Below are 10,541 nucleotides of genomic sequence, written 5' to 3' on the forward strand. Positions count from 1 at the left end.
ATGTGAACTCTCCCGAAGTCACTTTGCAGTGTCCTGTGCGAACCTGAACGAGAGAACGAGGCCTTCTCTGTGCGCTGCGCTCAGGAAACGTCGAGGGACGCCCGACTTCGGTTATGAGCATCATCGAGCGACATCCCTCCGGACAGCGGATGCAGTCCCCTGTCCATCGGGATCTCCTTCCCCCGGCGGGGCGGTCTGTTACGCTTCGCCAACGACGCGCGGTTTAGCCGGCGCGACTGCAATAAAGCGGCAGACATTTTGGCCCGTTCGGCGTCGCCGCTACGCTCCCCGCCAAGCGCGTCCAGGCATGTTCCGATGCCACGTGTCTTCATGTGCGTGTGTGAGTGTATGTGCCATTGTGCCCGACCGGCGGCGCTACGACAGCAGGGGTCACCTTCTCCTCCCAGCCATTGTGCCCGACCGGAGGCGATACGACAGTAGGAGTTACCTTCTCCTCCCAGCCATTGTGCCCGACCGGAGGCGATACGACAGTAGGAGTTACCTTCTCCTCCCAGCCATTGTGCCCGACCGGAGTCGATACGACAGTAGGAGTCACCTTCTCCTCCCAGTCTTTGTGCCCGACCGGCGGCGCTACGACAGTATGCGTCACCTTATCCCATTGTACAATCACGTGCTCGTCTATTGAGGGGTTCCTTCTTGCCCTCAACTGCGAGAGTATAAAAACAGCTGCCCCCGGACGCCAAAAGGGAGGGCTCCGATTTCTTCTGTTGAGTAAAGTGCACTCCCGTCTCTCTACTTCGGTCAACCTGACCGCCAACTCTTTGCGATGTAAGAATAAACAAGTTGTTTTGTTGTTACCAGTCGACTCATGCTTTGCCGGGACCTTCGGATGCTTCCAGTTGTACCCCAGGCCGCCAGGCCAACGCTACCCTTGGGGCTTGCGACCCAGGTGCAACAACGGGCGTCAGCGCCGAGTTCCCAACAAATCGTACCAGCGGTACGACCACAACACTAGGTTTTCACCGAGGTTCGTCCATCGCGTCTCACTTTCGTTGTTGGTGAACATGAGGTCGGGGGAAGTGTCCTGGGACACGCTGTTTCCGATTCGCGTTGGGAGATCCGGTTGAGTTAGCTGGAAAAGTCCGTAGCGCTCTACAACGTCTGCTAACAATATGCCCTTGGGATTGACTCTACTGTAGCCCCAGTTTGAGTGTTGAGCGTTAAAGTCGCCTAACAATATTAATTTGTCCCTACCTTGAGCGAGTCGCACCGCGGTGGCCACCACGTTTTCAAAATCCGCCTGTTTTTCTCTGGGAGAACTATAAACGTTGACAATAATTGTTTTAGGTTTGCCCCTTTTCTGCGGCCAAATCGTGATTATCTGGTGCTGAATAGGTTCCCGGAAAAAATAATTTATGCTAATCGCGACATCCTTCTTGGCAAAGGTGGCTACTTGAGGGTAGTCAGGGTGAGCATAAAGCTCGTACCCTTTGAGTTTTTGATTTTGTTTCCCTATTTCCTGAATACAGATAACGTCGGGAGGGATTGGCGCCGATTCTATGTAGTGCGTGAAATTAGCCAATTTAGTGCGTAGCGTGCAGCAATTCCATTGCCAGATTTCAATGTGTCCGGTCTTTGTGTTGTTTGCCATATTATCCATGGATATTACTGTCGCTATCAGTGTGCTCTATAGCTTTCGGTGTCCTGGTAGGAGCTCCCGGACTTTGACTGACCCTCTTTCGGGGTACGGCTGCGGCTTTTGTTTGCACATCCTCTACCATTCGTTTGAGTTTGTGTAGCTCTGCGAACATTAGTTGCATGTTTTGTGCTAACTGTTCCAGCGTTAACGAATGAGTGCTGGAGGCGGTACTTTGTTGCAGTGATGTTTGTGGTGGTGATTTGGAAGTGTGGTCCGCAATTTGTATGGGTTGCTGTGATGTGCTGTTGTTTGCCGTGCGCTTAAAAGCTTCAAACTCGGCTCGTAGCTCGGCTAAACTGTTTCGAAGTATTTTGTTTTCTTCTACTATTTTCTTGTACTCTGGGTTTTGTGTGATTGGTGTAGGTATAATCTTAGCATTGGCAGTGGGAGATGCGACTTGCGCCCAGCTCACCTGATTATTTTGTGGGGTGCTGCATGCCAGTAGGATCCCTGGTGACTTGCTTCTTGGGGCCTCCTTCTTTTTTGTCTGATCTTGCTGCTGAGGCACCTTGGGTCGGGATGCCGACCGTCTCCTCTGGCCCGGCTGCCCGGAACAAGATCGGCCCCGCGACGGCGAGCGGGTTCTGGAGCGGCTGCGACGATCCATGGCCGGAAGGAATTCCAGCTCGGAGTCCTCGTCTTCAGTGGCGAACCACCGTAGCTGGGTCTTCGTTGGTTTCTTTGGCCGTGGTCTTGATACCTGCCTGACTGGCTTTAGTCTTTTGGGACATCGGCGGTCACCCGTTGGATGATCACTCCCACAAATGGCGCATTTGGGTGTGCACGTGTGTCCATCGGCAGGCTCCCGCACCCCGCACGAGCGGCACACCTGTACGTCGGGCTGTGGACATACGTCGGTGCGGTGTCCCACGGTGCCACAGGTACGGCAGAATTGAACCGCATTTCGGTAGGGTGTGCAGAGTTTCTCTCCCCCGAACTAATAAACACACCTTGGCACTCGGCTGCCGTAGAAGGTGAGCAAGGGACTTTGTGAGTCGCCCATCATTCTTGCGTCGATCAACTCCAGTCCCTGCGTTCGGATACGTAGGTTCGATCGCAGCACGTCAGAAGGGGTGTGTGCTTCTATCCCGTGGATTACTCCCCGCGTCGTGTCTTCTCCTGCCGTAACGTACGCATTGACCGGGTGTTGTCGTCCGTTGATGTTCAAGGATTTAATGGCTTGCATGACCTTGGCCGTATCGCGATTCGGGGTGGATATCACTGCAATGTTCGAACCTGACTTGATTCTTAGAATAAAATTGTTGTCAGTGGTTCTGTCCTCACACGCCTCCATGACGGCTCTTGCCAGTGCCTGACTGGTAACATTCTTGAGTGGTAGCCCTTGGTGTGGTCTGATGACCACCTTCAGGTCACTCTTCGGTAGCGGCGGAAGACGCTTCAGTCGTGGGTGCCCGCGATGCGCCATGGGTTTGGACGAGTTGGTAGTCGAACCTGATGGGAGTGCGCTTCCTTGCGCGGAGCGGCGCTGCTGAGCGAGATTTTTCTTTTCCTTCAGGGAAAGAACGCGCTCCCATCCGGCTTCTGCGGTCGTTTCGTTGACCACGGTAGCGCTTTGCATGTTGTTGTTGATCGTGGCTGCCTTATTGCATTCGTGGCGCGGTGTTGCATCACCCACCTGAGATGCAGTGAAATCCATCTGTTCTTCAAGTCGCGACGTTGTAATAAGTCGCGGGTTCGATGTCGCAGCCGGAGTTCTTAAGGCCGCCATGTTCAAATGTGCGCTCGCCCGCCGGCGCCGCTCTCCTAACTGAAGTTAGGGTTAGCTGCTCGGCACGTTCTGAAGGTGGAAAATCGGCCGTAAAACGCCGAAATATGGTCCGACTGACCTGCAGTTGGTCTCCACAGGCGCCGGACAACTTCTTGGAGATGGTGGTTGTTATATAAGGCGTCGCTGCCTACCGTGGTGTCGTATCCGACCATGGACCGCAATTTTCTTCAGCGAGTTTTGAAGATTTTCTGACAGAGCGCGGAATCGCCCATTACTACACTTCTGTGTATTACCCGCAAGCTAACGGCTTAGTGGAAAGATTTAACAGGGTATTAAAGTCCTATATTCAATTAGCCCTGTTAGAACGTCGTGAGATAAGAACAGCGATGTTCGATTACCTACAAACATATCGCTGTACGCCTCATGCGACTACTGGTGTTGCACCCGCTATTCTTCTTCATGGACGCCAACCTCGCACCAGACTTGACATTGTGGGATTTCCTGACAGATGTTTCACCGATGACCCTTCAAAAGCACTACAGCAGTTGAGAGAGCGCATCAAGAACAAGCAACTGACGTCGAAGCGCTACACCGATCAAAAACGCGGTGCCAAGGAACCCAACTTCGCCGTGGGTGACTACGTGCGGGTTAAATTACCTGCAGTTCATGGGAAGTTATCTTCCCAGTTTTCTGCGCCCAAGAAAATTATTGGAAAGCGCGGACCCGCCTCTTACCTATTGGAGGATGGGCGGGTGTGCAATGCTTCCAAATTAGCGGCCGTTCACCCTGAAGCTATCAGCAGAATGAAATTAGGTACCACTGCTGTCATGACCTGGTCACCGGCATCCGATCACTCAACTAGTGCGGCTGTAAGCAATTCATCACAACCTGGCACATCAAGCGCAGATAAGGCACCCCTGATTCCTGAACCACCTGCTGCAGGGCGCACGCAAAAAGCTTCAGGTAATTTGCCAAGTTGCGAAGAGCGCGTGAGGAGAAGCGCCCGCAACAAGAAGACACCAAAGAAGCTGCATGATTACATCAGGAAGTAACGGACAATTTTTTTTTTTCTTTCACGAGGGGATATGTTATATAAGGCGTCGCTGCCTACCGCAGCGCCATGAGCAGGCGCGCGCTTGGAGCCGCCCGAGGGGGAGGAAGAAGATGGAATAAACACAGAGGATGTCTTCATTTCTGTCGTACTGAATAATATGCACGATATAACAGTGGTGATCGTTTCGGGCCGGTCCCAGAAGGTGGTCCGCCCGAAAAACCAAACATGCGTAGCCCGACGTGAGCGCAGCCGTTTCGAACGGCGTCTTCTTCTTCCTCAGCCCGGGTGCTGAGTGCGCGCCAGTTTCCTGTCAGCAAAATACGCAGGAATGCAATGGGAAAAGTTACAGCATTCGATTAACCGCTTCACGAATAGCGTTATTTGCCCACTTAAGCTGTTTTTAGCACGGGCGGGCGGACGGCCGTGCTAAAAACAGCTTAAGTGGGCAAATAACGCTATTCGTGAAGCGGTTAATCGAATGCTGTAACTTTGCCCATTGCATTCCTGCGTATTTTGCTGACAGGAAACTGGCGCGCACTCAGCACTCGTGCTACGCAATGCGACATCTCGTACACGAGATTGTTTTTTGTAATTTCCTCTCATTTATTTTATATGTGACCGCTCGCTTCTTGGTCAGTCCCTCGTTATGGGTATGCGCCACAGTATGGAAATCATCGTCATAATCAAAACGCGACCCATAGTTGGAACTGCGCGGACTCATTGTCGCAGTTTTGAAGATTTATTCCAGAAACATTGCAGGCTCATTCCCAAAACTCTGCAGACTTATTCTCTAAAATTTCCAAACTTATTCTCATAACTGTGAAGACTCATTTCCGAAACGTGGGAAGCTAATTGTCAAAATTTCTCAATAATTCTGGGAACTTCGCAGACTCAATCTCTCAGTCACAAAACTTCGCATATACTTATTTTCGCAACTGTGCAAACTCATTCTCGCAACACTGCATAATCATTATCGATACTTTGGAGAGGCATTCTTGAAATGCGTCAGTGGATCACCAGTTCAAAGGGTCCAGCACAAAAGTCGTCGTCATCCTCGGGGTCGTAATCATCATCATCATTGTAGTACTGATTTGCGCCTTGGGTATGATGTAATAGACAATACCTATGATTACCATCGAGCGAACAACAAATACGTTGTTCCCAAGCCGAAGGCCTATTCCATCGTGGTAGTGGCGTCGGGCCTACGCCGGGCTCTCGGCAGTCAGGCTCGACACGCCGGCTGGCTCGGCGGCATCACTACGCACAGTGTAGGGCGTAAACGATGAAGAAGAAGGATCTCGCCACAGCGCGTACGCCCCGGTGCTGGTGAGTCTCCCTCCGCCGCGAACAAGGCGACGAAGATGCATGGCTACTACCTCGGCTACCTGCGCACCTCGGGCGGCCAGCTCAAGATGTTCGAGGTGATCGTGGGCCTGGTGCAGCTCTTCTACCTGATGGCCGTCAACTACGACCGCAACCACGACTGGTACGTGCTGCGCATGGACTTGCTCATCATGCTAATGGGCACGTTCACCGCCGTCTTCGCCGCATCGTTCCTCCTGCTCACCGTGCTGCTCGGCTCCACAGAGGTGGGTGCATACGTAACCTGAAGGGAAGCGCAAACTACAAGACGTATACAAAGAAGGACCAGGAAAACAAGGCGCTGAACTCACAACAAGACTTTATTGGAAATAATTGAACTAATAAATACGCACCTAAAAGCAATCATACATACGCAATCAATGTCAGAAAAGAAGGAACGAAAGCACTGCATGATCACATGCATTTCAAACAACTGGCTTAAGTATCAGTTCCTATATACCTTTGTTTGCTAAGGTCCCTGATATTACGAGGATTCTAATGAATAGAGAGGAGGAGAGGTCCCTAGATAAGTTTCCAGGCAGCATCGTTCTTTCTTTCCCGCTCCCTTCTCCTCGAATCCTATTCCTACATGGAGTGCCGCAAGCGCCCCAGAAGGGTTCCATGCCTCTCAACATGCGTGCGTTAGGTGACTTGCACTGTCGTCATCTCAGGCGCCATGTTGGTGGAGCATTTGCGTCCGTTGGTGTCTCGTGCGCGCCTCCAACACACTCCAACAGATCCGGTAAGGCAGGGGGTCTCTCTTAAGCGTTCGTTCCTTCCTGGAAGCAGGTTACCCGTGGTAGTGAATATGATGCACCGACGCCATCCTAGGAGCCGTATTGGAGAGCCATCACGCTGAGAAGCTGCATCCGAGCCGTCACGTACAAGCCATCTTACTTATAGCTTGTGTCGTGCTACATTTATTATCAATACTCGTTCTGATACTGCATTTGATGTTTATTTCTATCAAATGAAAGGGGAACCTAAGGCAAAAGGCGGAAGGCCTGACTGGGCCTTGGCTCCCTGTTACAGACAGCAGTACACACATACACTGCATATATAACTACAAAATATGCTTGTAAACCAAATTCACAACTTGATATAAAACAAGAGAAAATATATTGGTTTTGTACATAGAAAACAACTATGACGAGGCATCAATACAACTGAATATTTATGTGCGTAGAAAATATATTAAAAAGCTTGTCATACACCGTGTACAATACTACAGCGAGTGCAACTATATAGGGTATTCATTCAAATATTGCTTCGTATTATTTTTAAGCACCTTTGCTGAAGTCGCGAATTGCACATATAGTGAAGTTTGGTTGATGACAAATGATACCTGAAAGGTTAATTTCTGTTTCTCGTATAGTTAGTCCGAGTGATAGGTACTAATGCTCTACGTGTTCTACGTTATGGCAGGCCTGTCAGGTAGAGGGGTGTATAAAGTTTGTTTGGTGAATATATTGCAGTAGAAGATAGCAATAAATTTGATGTGCAGGTAGAATAGTATGTTTCCTGAATAAGGGTTCTGTAGGCAAATCCCGCGGTCTACCATGATAACCTTCAATGGTTCTAAGGGCTTTCTTTTTCTTTTTTCTTTTTGCAGAACAAGCAACCTACCTAAGATATAAGTTTCCAGATGAAGTGGTTCCCCACACAAGAATACAATATGATATTTTGGAATAAGAGCATAGTATATAGAAATTTTGAGCCACGTGGGCATTAAATTAGTAATTTTATAAGGACATCCTATAGTTTTACTCAAGTCTTTTCGTAAATTATATACATGAACATTCCATGAAAGGTTTTCATTAAACCAAACACTTAGAAACTTGTGATTGGTAACTTGTTTTATTATATTGTTTCTATATTTAATAACTACACTACTTCGTTCAGTAGTATTGATCGGCCGGAATGTTATACTAAGGTAAATCGGCCTAAATATTATATTATAAGTACGCTAAAATTCATACTTAGCTTATTTGTTATGTCCTCATTCATGCGTGTGTTGGCGTCAACCATGCTATGTGAGAACCTTTGAGACCTTTGAGAACCTGTGAGAACCTTTGAGACCAGTGCGATATTTTGGAACGGCCACGTGACCGCACAAGTCAATCACTCATGGACAATGGCAGCGGAAAGCGAGGATAAGCAGGACGTCGGCTAGATAAAAGAATGGCGCTGCCTGCAAACTTTTATCTTGTAACCCTATTGATGATCATCGTGATGATCATCATGACGGAGATGATTTATTGGCATCCGGCCCCTTTGAAACAAGTTGGTGACAAATAGTCACCTAGCCTGCTTAAGTTAATCAGGTATGCTATACATGCTTTTCGTTGTAGCATTTTTGTATACATTTCCTTAATCATTCTTTTCTTCCTCAAAACTTCTTTACCTACCTCTTACCGCTACCTGTGCCTGTAATGGGTCCAATTGTATCAATCTCTTCCCTGATTTTTATCCACCAATATTCTAAACGTCTCTTGTTTATCTCTACTGACCGGTTGATGCTCCCATCTACTTTAAATACAAGCACGCTTATGGAAGGTGCACGTTACGTACGGGTCTCACTGGGTGAATACCTTCGCTAGCGTCCCCTGCAGGTCTACGTCTATTTTTGTTGTCACGTGACAATCTCTGGTCAAATAACCTGTCGATGGTTGATGACATAGTTTTCTACAAAACTTACTATAGAGAGCTTCCTGACGCTGAAGTTGTTCAACAACCATGGGAGTAGTGTATGTATATCACATTGATATGTGTAATTGTGTTTGGGGCTTCATGCGTTCTTGTTGCGTTATTTATCATTCTTTATCTTTATAGATGAAGAAATAATTTCTTAAGCGCTTGAAAGGCAATCATTGGCTGCCCAAGCGCTTAACCATTGCGAACCGTTGCGTTTACAACACATAGTTTTGTTCAGAATGATAATCTGCAAAGTCAGAAATTAGTTCGAAGTAGGAAAGACTGACTTTAGGCAAATAAATGTACTACACCCATCTCTGCAATGCTGGCTTATCCGCCGCACTTGTACTTCTGTACACACTAACGCTACTACTCATTTATAACGTTGCACTAAACCTTCAGCCCTTTCTTACAAAGCCCACGCGAGTTTTAATACGAAAGAAGCCAACAAGCTGCAAAACGTCTGCCTCCTCATGAACTTACGGCTGTGTTTGTCAGCGCATTCCCGGTCAAGGTCTGTGGTCGTGAATCACTTTTTTGTGTGTATACAATGCGGGACTGTAAAACTCATTTACTGCCGCCATCACGCGTCAGTGAGCAGACAGCGGCACGCGAAGGTTTCGAACGACTGAATGCCAGTATATCAAAGGAACGCACTATCGAAGAGGCGGCGTGTTGGGGGCGTTACTACGAGGGCTTTTCATTTGCATTTTCAGCATTTCCGGTTGCTCATATCTGCCGCCGCTAACGGCACCACGCGATGACGCTCCACTGGCCACATACGACACGCTAAGGGTGAAAAGGCCGCCTTTGACATAGTTTCACTGTCACAGCGTTGATCAGCACCATCTGATCCACTTTATCTTGTTCATTTCCATCAAACGAAAGGGTATTTCTTATTCCACTCCTAAACACTTCGCTGTACTTCAGTTTTTGGCCCTCAGGTATGTCAGGGCTTCTTGCAGGGCGCTAGAAGGCGTCCTGACGCGCACACATTGGGTCGGAGCAGCGAAATATCAGGATGGCGCTCTGCTTGATGTCCATGCTGGTGAAGCTGGTGAGGATCACGAAAACGATGACAATGCCATGATTGTACTGACGATGATGAGTGTTCAGACGACTCTTCATTCACGTGCTCTTGCAGTGACATCAACAACAATCGATAGATGAGTCCTACGCACCGGAATCACTTTCACTGTGTTTCGATTTATCGTGCTCTTGGTTTCCGAAATACATCGCAGCAATATTCTCAGCGAGACTGCGCTTACCTCCAACAGGTTCCCTTCTCGCTTCTCTACCGGCTGCTGTACCTGTCTCTGTGCGTGGTAATGATCCCAGCGACGGCTGTGTTCATCAAGGAGACGCGCATCCACTCCTCGACGCGGGAGTTAATCGTGTCGGCCACGGTGTCCATCTGCTTCTGCATCGGCCTGCTGGTCAACTTCTTGCTCGCCTACAACCCGACCATCTTCGAGACCAAGGTCACTCAGAAAGTTCCCAAGGAGAACAAACCGGAAGGCGCCCATTGAATGATAGACGGCGCTACTTTATTGTATCCATCACCACTCGTCCCCTATAGTTTTTCTTGTTCTAAATTTACGACTCCAGTCTACCAGTCTCAACGGATTCTTTCTTATGCTAATGCCGAGTTTTCTGAGCGTACATTGTGTTGGTTTCGCGTTTTATTCATCATTTATGTGTCAGTTTACAACAATTACAACGACAATAATGGCGGACGGAGTATGAAATTATGAAATTCTAGTTTACCTCATTAAGATTTTACCTACACTGTGTAGAAAGGTACGTATTAGGGTCACTTGACGTTTATTGACACAGTGGCCACTTGGCGAGTGCTGTGCCGAGAGATATCATGCGTATCGAGATCACAAAGGGAAGCATATTTAAGTTCGTTTCCTCCGAATTAAGCTTCATTATTCGCTCATTTCATTAGGAAACCCCACTGACGCAGAACATAAAGACAGTCTTAAGAAATTCAGGTAAAATTTTGAATCGGTGAATACTAGTTCAGAGAAATAGCGTGA

At 48.4% G+C, this 10,541-nt stretch overlaps 1 protein-coding gene across 1 annotated transcript; it reads left to right on the forward strand.

Annotated features, from left to right (window-relative positions):
• The first annotated feature begins 5,414 nt into the window (after positions 1-5,414).
• LOC142559439 (uncharacterized) lies at positions 5,415-10,140 on the forward strand. The gene is made up of 2 exons (XM_075671029.1): positions 5,415-6,032; positions 9,777-10,140. Exons 1-2 carry the CDS (start codon positions 5,805-5,807, stop codon positions 10,026-10,028), a joined length of 480 nt encoding a protein of 159 aa, XP_075527144.1. The 5' UTR covers positions 5,415-5,804; the 3' UTR covers positions 10,029-10,140.
• The last annotated feature ends 401 nt before the right edge of the window (positions 10,141-10,541 follow it).

The sequence above is a fragment of the Dermacentor variabilis genome, chromosome 10 (assembly GCF_050947875.1).
Source record: "Dermacentor variabilis isolate Ectoservices chromosome 10, ASM5094787v1, whole genome shotgun sequence".
Lineage (NCBI taxonomy): Eukaryota > Metazoa > Arthropoda > Arachnida > Ixodida > Ixodidae > Dermacentor > Dermacentor variabilis.

What these genes read in the sequence shown, in the direction of transcription:
- LOC142559439 (XM_075671029.1), top strand. Translation starts at nt 5,805, where the DNA reads ATGCATGGCTACTACCTCGGCTACCTGCGCACCTCGGGCGGCCAGCTC. An exon ending in TGCTGCTCGGCTCCACAGAG is followed by an intron (nt 6,033 to 9,776) that starts GTGGGTGCATAC and finishes TACCTCCAACAG; the next exon opens with GTTCCCTTCTCGCTTCTCTA.